General features: G+C 44.9%; 1 protein-coding gene across 5 annotated transcripts in view; it reads left to right on the forward strand.

Moving 5' to 3' along the window:
• The window catches only part of PPFIBP2 (PTPRF interacting protein, binding protein 2 (liprin beta 2)), a 158,991-nt gene that overhangs the window by 49,497 nt on the left and 91,440 nt on the right, over positions 1 to 18,054 (forward strand). For all 5 annotated transcript variants that reach the window (XM_010829275.1, XM_010829274.1, XM_010829277.1 and 2 more), the window contains exon 3: positions 6,211 to 6,425. In XM_010829275.1, the coding sequence (XP_010827577.1) occupies positions 6,211 to 6,425 (215 nt within the window). The remainder of the gene's footprint in view (positions 1 to 6,210; positions 6,426 to 18,054) is intronic.

Below are 18,054 nucleotides of genomic sequence, written 5' to 3' on the forward strand. Positions count from 1 at the left end.
GAATAAAAATAAAAAACTAAGATCATGGCATCTGGTACCATCAGTTCAGTCGCTCAGTTGTGTCCGACTGTGCGGTACCATGAACATTCTTTGGCATAGCCTTTCTTTGGGATTGGAATGAAAACTGACCTTTTCCAGTCCTGTGGCCACTGCTGAGTTTCCCAAATGTGCTGGCATATTGAGTGCAGCACTTTCACAGCCTCATCTTTCAGGATTTGAAAGAGCTCAACTGGAATTCCATCACCTCTACTAGCTTTGTTTGTAGTGATGCTTTCTAAGGCCCACTTGACTTCACATTCCAGGATATCTGGCTCTGGGTGAGTGATCACACCTTCGTGATTATCTGGGTCATGAAGATCTTTTTTGTACAGTTCTTCTGTGTATTCTTGCCACATCTTCTTAATATCTTCTGCTTCTGTTAGGTCCATACCATTTCTGTCCTTTATCGAGCCCATCTTTGCATGAAATGTTCCCTTGGTATGTCTAATTTTCTTGAAGAGATCTCTTAGTCTTTCCCATTCTGTTGTTTTCCTCTATTTCTTTGCATTGATTGCTAAGGAAGGCTTTCTTATCTCTTCTTGCTATTCTTTGGAACTCTGCATTCAGATGCTTATATCCTTCCTTTTCTCCTTTGCTTTTCGTTTCTCTTCTCTTCACAGCTATTTGTAGGGTAGTATATAGATAGGTAAGTGCTTTTTTCTCCATTTTATGTTTTTGTTTCTTTTTAACTTTTTTTTTTTTTAACTTGTTTTTGGTTTTGCCTTGCTGGCCTCTGTTGTATTGATCAATTTGTTTTTATATCTCTGTTAGAAAGTCAAACATCTATTTCTGTATTTTTAATGCTCATCCTTACATTTTTAGCACAAATCCTTACCACAAAGGTGAAATACAAATATCTTTATAGAATAATTGTCTTCCTCTTCAGTAGTACGTGAGTCTTAGAATGCTTTAATTCCCATCAGTGCCCTGTCTTCCATAGTTTTGTATTCTGGTGTCATCTTTATTTATAGTCCCCCAAGTATTATGCTATTATTATTCATTGAACATTTATTTTTTATCAGATATCATAATGCATTATTTGACCTAATCTTTATGAAAATTGTGAAAGATAAACAGTGTTGCTATCCCTTTTTTATAGACAGAAAATTGAGGCATAGATTAACTGGAAAGCATAATTAGGAAAAAATACTAAATCCATTGGATCTCAAAATCCAAGTTTTTTTCATCATCCCATATTTCATAAACTAGTCTTAGCTCTCAAAGAAAAATGTTGAAATAAAGACCTTAGGTCTAAGTAGTTGTTAGAGAATGTACAGGACATGTGGTCCAGTGGTCTCCATTCTGGGTCTTCAGTGGAGGTGTCTGGTGCCCAAGGGGCTGCAGATCTGTGTCTTGAGGGTGAAGCTGCAGCTTCTCTCTATTTCAAAGGCTCTGCCTAAGTAACGGCTATCTATAAATACTCCTGTCATATACATTTTGCCATACTGTATACCACTGAAGAGCATCAAGAAGAAATGGAAAATAGTTCTGGAGGCCAAAAAATCTGAGATCAAGGTGCCGGCAGGGTTGATTTCTGGTAAGACCTCTCTAACTGCTTGTGGACTGTTTTTTTCTCACTGTGTTCTCACATGGTCTTTCTTCTGCTTGTCTTGGAAGAGAGACAGGGGGCGGCTGCAGCTGGCCCTGGGGAAACAGACCCTGGGTTCAACCACTCTTCAGAGCTGCCCCTCTCCCCTGCCATGTGTGTTTTTTAAACTGACAGTGTTTATTTTGTTTAGTGAACAGTTTAAACAACTTCTCTGACAGAGTTGATTCTTCTATCCCCCTCCTTTTTAGTTGGTGCAGTTTTTCCTGCTTCATGAAGTAGATCTTTTAAAATCCCTTCAGAAATACTCTGCCAGTAATAAATTGCATGCATCATTTATGTGAAAAATGTCCTTATTTTATTCTTAAATCTTGAGTGGTAGTTTATCTTGTACAGATTATAGGTTGGTAGCTACCTGAAGATATTTTGTGGTCATCAGGACTTACTGCTGATGAGAAGTCTTTGACAGTCTAATTGTAGAATATCTTTTATCTCTGGTTGCTTTTAAATTTCTTTTATCTTTGTTCTTCAGTTTCACTGTGTTGTTGCTAGGATTTGTTTTAATGTATCCCTTTGGGGACTCAATGTGTGTCTTTAAACTGAGAAGACTGAAGGTTTTGTTTTTTTTTTAATTTTATTTATTTATTTTTGGCTGTTCTGGGTCTTGCTTGCAGCGAGGGCTTTTCTCTAGTTATGTTGCACGGGCTTCTCATTGTGGTGGCCTCATGTTGCAGACCACAGGCTCTAGGGCGCTTCAGTAATTGCAGCATGTGGGCTCAGTAGTTGTGGCTCCCAGGCTCTAGAGCACAGGCTCAGTTTTTGTGGCTTAGCTGCTCTGCAGCATGTGGGGTCTTCTTGGATCAGGGATGGAGCATGTATGTGTCTCCCGCTTTCGCAGGCACATTCACTATCACTGAGCCACCAGGGAAGCCCGAATGAAGATTTTATTGGTGATAAACCCATAACCATTTTCTCTTTCGCCTCTGCTTCAATAGCTTCTTCCACCTTCCGTTCCAGTAATTCTCTTACCTGTTGTTTAACCTATGCACTTCATTTTCTAACCTGAGTAACTGTATTCTTTGTGTTTTGGTTTCCAGTTGGTTCTTTTTCAAAATTTTCTGTTCTTTTCTCATGCTTTCTTGTCCTTTCGTTAACTTTTCTACATCTTCGTTTTTGACTTCCTTTTAGGTAAAACATATGTCCAAATATATTCCCAAATAGACAAGTACTCATAATATTGATTTAGTCACATGTGTATTTACAGGCACTAATTTGCAAAAAATTACGAATTTTTTGTCTCACCAGTACATTTTAAATAATACTTTTATTCAAGCATTTTACCTTTATCCGAACATACTATTTCTGTCATTATAAGAGCTAGTTTCTGAATAAAAGTATAGCATCCCAGAGCAGTTGAAGAGCATTTGGTGATGTCGATAAAATGTGGAGGTGGGGCCTGAGAGTCTGCATTTGCACCACACTCCCAGGTAGTCCTGGAGCTACCAATGTGCATCATGCTTTAGATGTGCAGAGTTTGAGAGTCCATATTTTTACTTTTAAGTGTTGTAAACACAGCACTTTGAAAATTCACATACAAGGCTGTCATCAATTATTTCATCTCATGTTGAAGAACCCCATTTGTATGATAAAGATCATTTTTAAAAAGTTTACCTTGTTTGTATGTACGTATTTCTGAATTGTGTAACATACATCATGTAAATGAAGACAGGCTAAGTCGTCATGCTGCAGTAACAAACAGTCCCACAATATCAGTTGCCTTGAAACAGCTTAGACCACAAGTTCCCCCACTGCCCCGGGTCTGCTTAGGGCTCTGGTCTATGTCATCATCTCTTTGGAACATGGGTAGATTCAGTTCCCACCATTGCCAGAGGCCGGAGCAAGTGAAAGAGATACAAGGAATTGTGTTCTTGTTCCTAATGACCTTCTTCTAGAAGTGACAATGTCACTTTTCATGTTTATTGGTCAGAGGAAGTCACGTGGCTGTGAGTAGCTTCAAGGGGCAGAAGTGTTGTCCCAGTGTGAGCTGAAGTGGAGGAGATCCAAAACATTTCTGAATAATCCTAGTAACTGCTACACATACTTAGTTGCTTTTGAACATGACCATTGAAAGGCTTTCGATAAAATCCTATACTTGCATTTTGGGTTGTTTCATCTCCCCCTAACAATTACTGAATCTGTATTAAATTTTGGTTTTAATGTGCTTCAGATAAAAATTCTCAGGAGTGTCCTTCCTAAACATCAAAACTTGGCATTGATTAATTTGATGTGCTAGTCAATGGTTTCCACTTAAACTGCACACTGGCATCACCTGGGTAGCTTTTCGTTGTCCCAGATCAGCCTCAGACCAATCAAACTAGAACCCTGGAGGTGGGACTCTGGCATCTGTAGAGGATTTCAGTATGTATATAAAACTGAAGCCCTTTGTGTTAATCTATCTTCTCCAAAGAATGTTTTATTGTTCAAGATAAAGTAATTGAGAGATTGCCCCCAAAGAGAAACTCTATTAGGGCTTGAACAGGAGGTGAGTTGCTGTTTTCTGAGAAGCACTTTAGGGATCAACATCTTGCCTTCTGTTATTGTCACTTTTGTTTTGTTAAACCAGGTATGAGGGTATGCATTTTCTTATTTGTTGCGTCTGATAGTCCTGTTTTTGTGTGTTTGCCTCTGTGATTGTAGTTTTTCCGTAACCGTCAGTTGGCTGTAGAGAATCTGTGTGGCATGTGGAATTGAGTCTTCTGGGTAATTGTTACCTTCGCTAGTGCTAGGCCTAAGAAGTTTCACCATTTTGGACCATTTTCTGAGCCTATGTATTGATGTAAATTGTAAAGAAATAGAAATTAAAGTCTTTTATGCATGTACACATTACATGCAAAAATGGACACAGATACACATGCACTCATACACCTTTACACACACGTAAAATATTTGAAAAGTAAGAAAAAATCCCAAGGCTTTAGGGGCAGGGAGTGGCCCACAGAATGGAAGGGACTTGTCCAAGGCCTCACTGATAGAAAATGAATGAAAATCTCAGTCTTCCCACATACTTCTGGCCTGACTTATCCTACATTTGTAAATATGTGTGTGTGTGTGTGTATGTGTGTGTGTGTTGGAGTGTATTCAGGATGGAGAGGCATGACTTAGCATTTGTTTAGAGATTGGGGGTCTTGCTCTACTTCTGTTCATTTTCTCTCCTGAAGTTTTTGACTGTGACCTTTCCTAGGCAACTCTTAATTGGATTTGTAGAAGCCAGAAACTGGTGAGCACACATCAGAGTGGGGGTAACGGGGCCGTCTCCTAGCTCCCCAGAGCCACGGACTTGTTTGTGGATTGTGATCCACAATTCCCTCTAACCTGCACTTTCAGAAAGCAAACCAGCAATCTAAAAGTAATTGTTTCCTTCTGTGTGGATTTCTCATTCCAAAGACTGCCATGGCAAGTAGGAAGTTGGCTTTGAAGAGAGTAGAGGAACCTGGAATTAGACGACAGGCCTGCAGTGTAACCGTGGATATGGTGGCTCTACAGCCCACATTTTCCAGCAAGAGTCCTGATTTCAAGTATTTTATTCTGTTGGCTTTATAAACAATTCAAATGCCCTGGAAATTCCACCATGAGCCATATTTTCTAAAATGTTTCTTAACTGATGAAAGAAGCACAGAAATCCTTTGTTAGACTCTGTTGCCCCAGTTTTGGTTTAGAAAATATATCACCATCTATGCAAAGAAGGCTTTTTTCCCCTTCTTTTTTAATGGTGGGGTTTAGAAAGGCAAACACAGTCCTATTTGGGACATACCAATTTAGAAAAAGCTGACCCAGTATCCCAGATCTCTGTGGAAATCAGGCATTCTTCCTCTTAGCTATTCATCCAAGCATATGTACAGACATTCAGCCAGTTCCCCTCACAGTCTACTGGGCAGGGGGCATGATAACTTTGTCAGCCACTGATGACAGGGGCTCTGCCCTCAGAGACGTCACTGTCCATGAAGGGAGATGAAATAAGGATACACACAGAGTTAAATACGAGTCAAAGGTGTGAGTGTATCAGAGGACGTAGAATCGCCCAACGGGGAAGATCTAGAAAGATTTTGATTTACTCATTCTCACCAGATCCCACGCAGCATGACTTCCTCTGCATCCTGTTGATCAGAGCAAGTCACTAGACCAGCCCGGAGTGAGGATCCACCTTGGGGTGAGGGGGTGGAATGCGCACACAAGGATGCGTGGCTCTCTGTGCATACAGTTTACCACTTTAAGTTCAAAGAAGACACATTTATTTATCTCACAGCTGGGGACTGGCATCTCACTGTTTCAGCACACAAGTACTTAGTCGCAGGTAAGTTCTGGCTGTGCCCTCCCACTTGTCTGAGCATGTGAGCTTCCTCCAGCCAGTCACAATGGGCACAGTCATCTCTCTCTCATGCCCAACCCAGGATGAAAGATGATTTCTGCAAAATTCACTTTGTGAGTGATTCTGCGAGATGGAAGTGGTCATCTAGTCTTCTGATCCATCCATCTCCCTTTCCCTTTCACAAACTTTGCTCTTTACCAGTTCCTTGCCCATGGCATCCACAATTCTCACCCGGATTCCCACCTCTCTCTTGTTCCAGGAACTAAAACAGGGGCAGATATTAGTGATGGTACCTGTGAGCCCGGACCGACTTCCCCAGGCTCCTACATGAACCCCTTCCCAGTGCTCCATCTCGTCGAGGACTTGAGGCTGGCCTTGGAGATGCTGGAGCATCCTCAGGAGAGGGCAGCCCTCCTGAGCCAGATCCCGGGCCCCACAGCTGCCTACATAAAGGAATGGTTCAAGGAGAGCTCGGTGAGTAGGCCCATGGCCTGGGTAGGGGAGCACAGTCACGGAGCCCGTGGAATGCCATCAGGTTTATCTGGGGTGTCCTAGCTCCTCCTCTTCAGGAGTCCGTTGATAGTCACATCCGCATGCCTTCCTCTGAACACTGATGAATTCTTTATCATGTTCATGATATGTGTTGTTCAATATTTTCGTTACATGGGCTGTCAACCTAGGGTTCTGTAACATGCCAATGCCAGTGTGGTAGGGAGAATAATGATCTTCTGAAGATGCTTACATCCTGATTGCCAGAACCTGTGAATAAGTTTCCATACGTGGTGGAAGGGAAGGAATCAGGTGGAATTAAGGTTGCTAATCAGCTGAATTTAAAGTGGGAAGAGTGGCCTGAGTTATCCAGGTGGGCCCAGTGTGATCACTGGCGTCCTTGTAAAAGGAAGGCGAGGCAGAAGAGTCAGTGTTGAAGTGATGGAATGGGCGAAGGACTCACCCCCCACCCCCCCGACCGCTGCTGTCTTTGAAGGTGGAAGGACCAAGAACCAGGGAACACAGGCAGCCACCAGGAGCTGGAACTAACTGGCCTCTCCTCCAGAAAGGAAAACAGTCTTACCCACACCTTGATTTTAGCCCAATAAGAACCATTTCAGACTTCTGACCTCCATAACTGTAGGATAATGAATTTGTGTCATTGCAAGTCACTGAGTTTGTGGTAATTAGTTACAGCAGCAACCAAGATTGCCCACAGAGGAAGGTGAAGGCTCCTGGGTGGGTCTTGGGTGGGCCTGTACAGTTCTGGTTTGCAGACCAGCTTCTCATCCCAACCCCCCATGAAGATGGTTCTTGGTGGTCCTCTCAGACTGATAATAGAAGCCCCCACCTGCTTCTCCACGGGCTCTTTTTATTTGTTTATTTGCTGCTTCATTTTTGGCTGTGTTGGGTCCGTTGCTGCATGTGGGCTTTCTCTAGTTGTGCTGGGCGCTAGGGCTACTCGGTAGTTGTGTATGTGGGCTTCTCATTGCAGTGGCTTCTCTTGTGGAGCACGGGCTCCAGAGGATGTGGGATCAATAGTTTTGTCTCGAAGGTTCCAGAGAGAGGGCTCAGTAGTTGTGGCTCATGGGCTTAGTTGCCCTGCAGCACGTGGGATCTTCCCAGACCAGGGCTCAAACCCGTGCACTGGACTACTGGGGAAGCCCTCCACGTACTCTCTTAACTAGGTTGGAAGTTGCCAGGGAATGGCTTAGGTAGGTTAGTCCTCTTTTTCCCCAGCTAGAGGATCCCCTTAGCCTCCCTAGAGAGGCATGCTCTGGCTATTTCTGTGTTTGCTTTATGATGCTGGTCCTGGCTTCGGCCCTGCCATATCTGACCATCTTCTGCTCACCTCTTTGTGTGGCTGCGACTCTCTAGCTCACTTTATTCCTGGCATCAGCATCTATCCCTCCTTGCAATTCTGCTAGTACTGACTCAGGCTGCAGTGTTTACAGAAAATTTTATGAAGCCTCTAGAAAATGATATAGGTTCATAATTCATCAGCCTGAAATCCTTGGGTCTAGATGCATTTTGGAACTCCAAGCTTATTAAACTTTAAAAGGTGAGACGGTGCACATGTATAATATGTACCATTTCTAGCCAGTGCAGGGCAGGAAACACTGAACATTTTTCCAGCAACACTTGTGAATATCTGCATGAAGCAGGATAAAGACAGACTATCAATACATAATTTTCAGTGACTATGTATATTTACCTTGTACAGATAGGCCTGAATTTATGTAACCATTCCTCTAATATTGAATTGAGATATTTTTTAATCTTTCACTAGTAACGTGGCATTGCTGTAGAGACTGTCTTTGTCTAGAAATATTTATCTCTAAATATTTTCTTCAGATGGACTCGTGAAAGTAGAATAATAGTTAAAGCAGGCTTAACAGATAAAATGCAGAATGTTCTGTTAAGTTGGAATTTTAGATAATATTTTTTAATAAGTGTGTTTCATGCAGTTTGCTAAGTCTGGCAAACTCTGATCAAAGGTATTAATATCTTTAAGCCTTGTGACACATTTTTTCCAAACCGCTTTTCAGGAAGATTTTGCCCATTTATATTTTCTTTGGCAGGGCTTGAGGTACATCCTGATCAACAACAAGCACTAAGATTGAAAAAACAGCTAATTTCATAGGAAAGAGAGTTTCATTTTATTTTTCCATTTCTTTGTTTAGTAGAAAGGCTGAATTTTTAAATAAACTTATTTATTCTTCTGTATGGTTTCCAAACTTTTGATCTTATACCCCAATATGAAAAACAAATTCATTCTTCAAATACACATATTCATATATGGAGAATTGTCCTCATATATTAAGTTATAAAACATAGTCCCAGATAGATCCTTTTTAAAAGACCAGTTAAGAAAATAGTTTTAATATTTTCTTCACATACATAACCCAGCGATTATTTTGAGTCTCTTGGCTGTGCCTGCTATAGTCTGATCTGTTAGCATCTGTATTCTTGCCTCCCTGACCCCATTTGGGTTTTAGTGCTTTTCTTATATTTAATGACTTTTCACTAGCTCTTTGCTTTGTGGTGTTCCTTTTCCTCTCTTTTGTTTTTAAATGTTGTTTTTGGTGGTTTTTTTTTTTTTTAATTATAAAAGAATTGTAATTTTATCAGTCTTTCCTATTTGAGCTTCTTTTCTTTCTACAAAGGCCCTACCTGACCTCAGATCAAATAATATTCACCTGGATAGTCTCTCCAGTAGGTTTATAGTTTGATTTGTATTAATCTGCAGTCTTTTTAGTGTGTGGTATGAAATAAGGATCTAACTTTTATAATTTACCAAAAGAGATTCTTAAAAACTATTTTGGATCTAAAAGTAGTCGTGGTGGTGGTTGGTTTTGCAAGATCCATCCCAGAAAACAGCTTGCGTTCAAGATTTGCAGATCTGTTTTGGTGGCTTTTTATAACCGTTGGGGAAATGCTTGCCTTGGGATAGATGTTTCTAAAAGTTGTTGCATTCATAAATCTTTTGGAGTAATTATGGCCATCAGCAACCTGTGAGTGGTGTACTTTGAGGGGGGCGGGGTCAAAAGTTCATATAAACATTCCAAGATACCAGGGCTGGTTGTTAAGGTTTTGATTCTGGACAGAGACCACCTGTGTGTATTTTCATTTTCCCAGATTTAAAGTCATTTTACAATCTGGTGCACACACAGTTCATAGCAGGTCTTATCTGTATGGAAATAGAATTCAAGGCAGTGAACAAACCCACAGCTCCTCTTCAGATTAATTTTAGATTGCCTTAGGTTGGTACTTTTATTTATTTATTTTTGGCTGCACTGGGTCTTTGTTGCTGTGTGTAGGCTCTCCCTATTTATGGTGAGGGGGCTACTCCCTAGTTGCCATGCGTGGTCTTCTCATCGCGGTGGCTTCTCTTTGTGGAGCCTGGGCTCAGTAGTTGTGGTGCACGGGCTTAGCTGCCCCGTGGCATACGGAATCTTCCCAGACCAGGGATCAAACCCTTGTCGCCTGCATTGGTGGGCAGATTCTTAACCACTGGACCACCAGGGAAGTCTAGATTGGTACTTTTAATTAGAAGGTATTGCTGTTCAAATTGTAGTTTATGGACCAGCAGCTTTGGCATCCCCTGATAGCTTGTCTTAAAGGAAAAAAAAGTTAGACTTTGCCTCTCCCCTCTCCAATCCACTGAACCATTTCCAGGTGATTCATATTCACTTTAAAGTTTGTAAAGCACTGCCTTAAACCACAGAGACTCAGGCTAATTATTACCTCCCCCCCCCAAAAAAAAGACACACAAAAACACATGTGACTCAGAATTGGAACTAATAAGATAGCTTGAAGCCAGGCTTGTGCCTTCTCATTTCTCATTCATGGTATCTGTGCATCCCTTGGATGTTTGCACTGTTCTCCTTCGTCATAAACCTCAGTTGTCATAATCTGGCCTAGCATGACCCAGCCCTTCCTCATGACATCTGTCAGTGGGGATTCTTTCTCAATAAAATACGAACAGTAAGGAGGTTTATATGTCACTAACATTATATGTTATGTTACTAACATATAACTAATATATATGTAACTAACATATAACTAATAATACATGTATTAGTTATATGTAACTAATGTATGTCCAGGGGATGGATGGTCCCAGAGTTAAATCAGTGGCTCTGGAATGACCTCAAAGACACTGACTTTTCTTATCTTTCTCCCTCCCCATGCTCAAGGGTTGGTTTTTCCTCAGATATGTCCCCTAACACAGGGGTCCCCAACCTCCAGGCTGGAGACCAGTACTTCCTGTCAGATCAGCAGTGGCATTAGGTTAGAAATAAAGGCAATGGCACCCCACTCCAGTACTCTTGCCTGGAAAATCCCATGGATGGAGGAGCCTGGTGGGCTGCCATCCATGGGGTTGCTAAGAGTCAGACACGACTGAGCGACTTGGCGGCAGCAGCAGCAAAGGGCACATAAAGGTAATGAGCTTGAATCATTCTGAAACCATTCACCCCACCCCCACCCATGGAAAAATTGTCTTCCATGAAATTGGTCCGTGGTGCTGAAAAGGTTGGGGTATTGCTGCCCTAAGAAGTAGGGCAAGTTGCAAGAAGGCTACTTGCATCTCTGGGCAGCCTCCCTTCACACAGATAGATGTGTCCAGAGGTAGAACATGTCCTCCTCTTATAAACTGGGGAGGAAAACCTCTATCTGAAACCTCCCAGCAGCTTCCCATATGGTCCCAGTGGTCAGGATCTGTTCGCATGTGCGTACCCTAGCTGCAAGGGAGGCTGGCACTCTCATCACAGCGGAGGGGAACCTCTGTCAGGGAGCAACCAAGAAGTAGGGGAAACGAATGGCCCTTAGGAAGAGAGCTCATGGTGACTGCCACACTTCCTTTAGGTTTGATGTTAGTTTTCTTGTTCATTGACAAGTTCATGTTTTCTATATATGTGTGTTAACCTCCGAAGGAGAGAATCTCATTGACCTAATTCTCAATTTTTGCACTAAGTCCTCCAAGTATAAGAAGAAATGTTAAATGCAAAAGAAATAGAAATTAAAGACATTTTCACTTACACTCAGATATGGACTAGCTGCCTTTGGGTCAGGTGTCCACCCAAGGGCCAATAATTAGCTGTGGTGAGAGGGGAGAGGATCATGTGGTAGGAATCGCAGTCTTCTGTTCATTAGTAGCTGCAATGGGGATCTTCAGGCTCAGATGATGGCAACTGTAGTGCACAGAAACAGGGGCTGCTGGAGGGGCCATGGTGGGTATAGGGGAGTGGTTGGTGGTTACAGCAAACAGCAGACTCGTCCTGGGCCTCTGCCCTTACATCTTAAGTGGAGAGGGAGCTCTGGTCCTAGTACACTGTGGTCAGAAAGACTGTGTGTGGGCAGCTGTGTTTCTTTACAGTGGGGCTGGTTCCTCCTCTGCTGGGTGCTGGCAGGGGTGGGCACAGTGGCCATCAGCAAGGATCCTTGGCCTGGAAATAGTTATAAATAGGCCAGACTTGTGGTAAAAATACAAGTGGAACAGAACTGCCCAGGATTCAGGGGTAACTGGATTGTGAGCATATTTCCAGAGCTTTGGGGCCTAAAATAGGATCCTCCCTTTCTGGGCAGCCAATAGAATGAGGAAGAGTAGGCTTTAGGTCTGGAAGGGTGTGTGGGGGGGCTCTCTATGCTGGAGACCCTCTGGGGCTTCAGTGATAAAAGGAACAAAGGGCCTGGATTCCCTTGTTCTAGGATCAGTGCGTGCTCAGTCGTGTCTGACTTTTTGTGACACATGGATTCCTCTGTCCATGGAATTCTCCAGGCAAGAATACTGGAGTGGGTTGCCATTTCCTCCTCCAGAGGATCTTGCTGACCCAGGGATTGAACCTGTGTCTCTTGCATCTCCTGCACTGGCAGGTGGATTCTTGACCACTGAGCCACCTGGGAAAGGAACAGTACTGTTACCCAACCAGATCTGTTTGTCTGACACACAACAAGTCAAACACTGAGGTACCATAGTTTACAGCTAAGGAAGAGTTTATTCTCAAGATAGCTGAGAAGACAGGAGACTGTGTCTCAGATCTACCTCACTAAAGGTGAGGGAGTTGGAGTATTTATGGGATAAGCAGGGTGGTCTTAGGGGAGAGGTGACTGTGAGGAAATCGCGTTCTGTGCAGGTGCGTCTGGGTTCATGTTTCCGCATATTGGAGCTGGAGACCCTTAGCATCGTCGGAGGGTGGAGTTTTCCAATCCCCTGACGTCAAAAGGCCATTCATTCAGACATCTGCACAGACTCAGCTTTAGGCTGGTGCTAACCAGCCCCTGCCCAGCTCATGCTGGTCAGGTAATGATTCCAAGTAATTGGAAAACAGCTGGGCTGCGTGAAGCTGGAAAGATATGCTATTAAAGGGAGGAAAATGGGAGGAAAGAAAGAAACCAAGTGAGCTTAATCAATGAGGGCAGTTTATAAGCAAGAGAGTTTTAACAAGCTATTCCCTTATCTGTTGTTCTATAAGACAAATTCAAGAATTTCTATTATTAGCTTCTGTAAACTCTGTGGGGCACAGTTTCAGTATCTGTGTCTGAACTCTGGGCTTATCCTCAAAGTTGGTGGCACACCATGGAGCTTTGGACAGGGCTTTTGTACAGGAAAGTTTCCTGAAGTCCAAGGCAAGCAGGCTTCATGGAGCCTGGCCTGCAGAGTAGCATCAATGAGGCCACTTTTTGACAGTATAAGATTGAGCCCCTCTTTCATTGCTGGCAGACCAGGCCAAGCTCAGGGTCAGGACTTTCAGGAGATGAAGCTGAGGCCCATGCCAGAAGGCTGCAGCATCTCTGCTGTGATGGGAATGGAGCTGAGTTCCAAAAGGGGGCCACCTCTTTCCCCTCCATGCAGGTAAGCTTGTGGTGACCTGGGGGTAAAGCCCTCAGGGAGAGTGGAGCCCGTAAGGGGCTGGAAACAGCCAACTAGTGAGAAGCCAACCAGTAAGACCCTGGTGCTATGAAAGATTGAAGGCAGGAGGAGAAGGGGGTGACAGAGGATGAAATGCTTGGATAGCATTACCAACCTAATGTCCATGAGTTTGAGCAAACTCTGGGAGTTGGTGATGGACAGGGGAGCCTGTGTGCTGCAGTCCATGGGGTTGCAAAGAGTCAGACATGACTGAGTGACTGAACTGAGTGAGAAAGGGAGGGGTGATTAGACCCAGTGAGCCTGGTTCCTGGGAGATGCCCAAGCGATACCAGAGCCAGCAGAGTTTCCAGATGGAGCGTCTCTGGGGGCTTCTCTAATAGCCAGGTACATGCATTCTTCATCCACAAGGCACCAGACTGTCCCATTGTTTAATCACTTCAGATGTGGGTCCATGGGATATTTGGTGAAGACCTGAGGTTTCAGGGGCTAAAGTCTGAGGAAAGACAAGTAAACCCAGAAGCAGCAGAGGGGAGGGCGAGTAAGGGGAGAGCTTGGCAGAGACCCTCCAGAGGGACTGTATTCTGTGCTACTTTCTGGAAGCGGGGTTCACGGAACAGGCCTGGCCTCCCAGGGGAACCCAGACTCCCCTTGGCCAGGCTGCAGGTGTCCTGCTCGGCGTGTTCAGGCAGATGGAAGAGAATGGACCAGGTGAGGCAGTGTCGGAGGGAGGGATGAGCCAAAAGGCCAGCTCTGTGCCACCCTCATGTGGACGTGGGTGAACCTCATTTCCCTCCTCTGGGACTCAGTTTCCCTACTGGAAACAACAGCTGGTTTGACAATCCCTCTGTAGGATCTGGCCACGCATTCCAGTCCTGCAGTTAAAGGGCTTTAGAGCAGCCCCCTGGTAGCCATCAGTCCCTGCCTTCCTCAGTCTGGACTTTTGTTAAAAATATATTTATTTATTTAGCCGTGCTGGGTCTTAGTTTCGGCATGCAGGATCTAGTTCCCTGACCAGGATTGAACCCTGGGCCCCCTGCATTGGGACTGTGGATTCTTAGCCCCTGGACCACCAGAGAAGTCCCTCAGTCTGGACCTTTAAGTTTGGAAAGTAGAGACAGGTTAGGGAACCTCTCCTGATATAGCTGCTCCATGTCAGGGCTCAGCCGAGGCCATCATCTCTGGAGCGGTGAAATGGGATGCCCTGACCGGGGAGCCTCCTCTGAGCCTGCCTGGCAGGTCCGGGGAAGTGAACCCCATCTTGGGTCTCACCTCTGTCAGTCTGTATATCAGATATTCATGTGCCCTCAGTTACCTTCTTAATCAGACTCTCCAGAAACAAGGAAATAGACCAGGCCCAGGAGGGCACATGGCCACCCCCCGCCCCCCATCCGCTCAGCCACCTTGTCACAGATGGCGGCTCCTCAAACAAAGCCCCTGCGTTCCTGCCAGAGTCAGCCTGCAGTCTTTCATTCTGGCCAGAGGAGCAAATCTGTTCACCATATTGAAAAGCCAGAGTTTAGGAAGAAAAAAAAAAAAAAAGCACGGGAGAAGCTGTTTTATGAATTATAAACTGTCAGCTTGCCCTGCAATTCTCTGTGTCTCTGTCCTCCACCTAGGGCCTGGAGTAAGAGATGGATGGGGTATTTGTGTGGCAAACACGTTCATTTTGAAAAGTTACAGGCAGGAGTTATATAGGAAAACGTTGGCTTTCTGGATGTTAGAAAAGGGGAAATTTGGTGATTATTTTTCATTAAAAAAAAAAATGAAGGTTTTTGTGAGTCAGTTTCCAGTGTGTGTCGTGAACTTGAGAGCTCAGACTTGTAGGTACTTTCTCTCCTGTGCTTCTCTCTCCGGATGGACTCACGCCGGGCCGGCGTGCTGGTTGGAGGAGGGCCTTTGTCTCTGTGCAGTACTGGAAAAAGCCACTAGATGGGAGTCAGGGACAAATGCTGGAAAGTCTGAAGCTCAAGGAACCCGCTTTATGTGAGAAAATAGCTGCCTGCTTCCCCTCACCCTCCGCCAGCCACGTAGAAAGAGGACATAAGCTCCTCTCATTAATGAAGTTGCTGGACAGTGTACCTGAGTCAGCTGGCAAAAACAGTTCTTTTCCTTGGAAGCCAGTGGACAAAGGGTAGGCCTGGGATGCCTCCACTGCTTGAGCCCACCCTCCTTCTCCTTGGGGGAGGAGACCATAGGGATGACTGCTGGTCCTAGGAGCACAGACCTGACCTTCCATCATCAAAGCTAAGAAGCTCTCTCCAGACACCTTTAATCCCAGCGCCTTTTACTGGCACACTATTACTTAGGATGGCTCTCCATTTCCTGACCTGTGTTTTTCAGGCCCTGTCCTAGAGAGGTTTCCTATACCTTAGGGATTTTGAAAGTATTTTTTTTTCCCTGGCATAACGCTCCAGACTGGGGGCCTTCAGCCATTGCAAACTTAGCAGTTTTAATTTTCCTGAATTTGGGGATTTTTTATTTTTATTTTTTTTTTGCCCTCTTCCAAGTAATTGTACCTTACTAAAATTCTGGAGATCTGGATTCTTTCAGACCTGACTTGAGACTAGTTCAGTCCCTAAGAACCAATGTTTATAAATGAGCAAGAATGTGCAAACATTGGTGGAAGAGCAAATAAATCCTTCCCCACTCAATTTCCTGCTCTGGGCCCAGGGGACATGGTGGGCGATGTTGCCGGGTTAGCATGACCTGAGGTCTGAGCATGTAGACACCCGCCCACCCTCTGCCTGCAAAGAGGGCATGCCAGAGCCACAGCGCCAGGCATCCTGCCCTTTCAGGCAGGTAGGAAGGCTCAGGAGGAGTCGTACTTCAGGCAAACTGCTCAGTAGCCTGTGCTCCAAGGAACTTCTGAAAATAGTTTCCTTTTACTCCTCAAATCGGAGAAGGCAATGGCACCCCACTCCAGTACTCTTGCCTGGAAAATCCCATGGATGGAGGAGCCTGGTAGGCTGCAGTACATGGGGTCGCTAAGAGTCGGGCACGACTGAGCGACTTCGCTTTCACTTTTCACTTTCATGCATTGGAGAAGGAAATGGCAACCCACTCCAGTGTTCTTGCCTGGAGAATCCCAGGGACAGAGGAACCTAGTGGGCTGTGGTCTATGGGGTTGCAGTCGGACACGACTGAAGCGGCTTAGCAGCAGCAGCAGCACTCCTCAAATATGGTCATTAATACTGGCAGGATGAGCATCACTGGGGAGACTGTTAGTGATGCCCAGTCTCGGGCCCGATTCCCAACCTCCTGGGCCTGAATCTGCATTTTTACAAGAGTGCCCTCTGTCCCTGGAGATTCATTATATGGAGAGAGACATCATCCTCACCTGGGGGTCAGCAATCTAGGGTCTGTATTTGGCCTGCTGCCTATCTGTTATTCCCTGAAAACCAAGCATGATTTTTTGTGATTTCCAGTGATTGATGAGAAATCACAAGAAGACTAATTTGTGATGTGAAAATGATGTAAAATTTAAATCTTACTGTTCACACACACAAAAAATGTCACTGGAACACAGCCACCCTCACTGGCTTCCACGTTAGCTGTGGCTGCTTTTGTGCTGTAAATGAGAGAGTCGACTGTAACAAACCATATGGCCCGCAAAGCCTGAAATGTTTGCCATCTGGCCCTCTACAGGCAGAGTGTGCCACCCCTTCTGTTACCCGTTTTGGAGACGGATCTTCATGCCTGGACACTGTGGGTACCTGGGCTATGGGGCCAGGATGCTGTTGCACAAGCAGGACCTTGCAGCCCAAGGACCGGGGTCTTCAGGCCATCCCTTCCTCTCCCCAGAGGTAGGCTTACGGTGCAGCGTGCCTGCTGAAGGACATAAGCCTGTATCTGACGTATCAGGGTGTCCTGGCACCTATCAACAGGGCCCAGAGGCCAAGGCTCAGCCCTGAGCTGGAGCTCAGGATGCAGGCCAGAGGTCAGCTGACTAGCTCATGCCCCTTCTCTGTCCACAGTTGTGCCTGATTCCTGGCTGCCAGAAGGAGGAGCAAATCTCAGAGCTCCATCCACAGTCATTCCCGAGTACATGGGATTCCAGCCAGATAAGCAGCCCTCCTGAGGTCTCCCCACTGGACCCTGGGATGAATTCACTGATGGCTCCGGCCTCGTAGGTGTGTTTTTACTCCCACAAATGATCAGGTGCCTGCTCTTTGCCCTCAGCTGGCTGCCTCATGTTCCAGACAGTAATGAGTTGTCTCACTGACCTTGAGTTGCTTTTGGGAAGGCTCTGAGGGCTATAGGGTCACTGTAATGAATCTTACTGGTGTATCCTGTATGGCTCCTGAAGACTTCTCTCTTTAGTGATGGATCCAGGGAGTCCCTGAGGCTCTGCCTCACAGGGCAGTACCGTAGAAGTGGGACCACCCCCACCATGCTTAATAAGGGCAGCCTAATCCTTTCCAAGTAACTACTTAGATGGGATAAAACCCAGGCTTTCAATCTTTGGGGAGTCATGGATCATTTTGATGATCTGATGAAAACTATTTCAGAGAAATAGTGATTTATACATACTCATAGTGCTTTGTATACATTTTATGGACGTAGTCAAGAGCCTGTCTGATCCCCCAAAGCCCCTCTGTGATTCACTGTGAGGAGCCCCTGGCTGGGTGGCCTTCTGAGTGAGGGGGCGCAGCTATGGGTTTGATCCTATGCCTTTAGCGTGCTATTTGTGGATTGAGTTAATTACAATATAAAATTTAGGGTTTCAAAGGAAAACAAAAA

Source organism: Bison bison, unplaced genomic scaffold (assembly GCF_000754665.1).
Source record: "Bison bison bison isolate TAMUID 2011002044 unplaced genomic scaffold, Bison_UMD1.0 scf7180017864503, whole genome shotgun sequence".
NCBI lineage: Eukaryota > Metazoa > Chordata > Mammalia > Artiodactyla > Bovidae > Bison > Bison bison.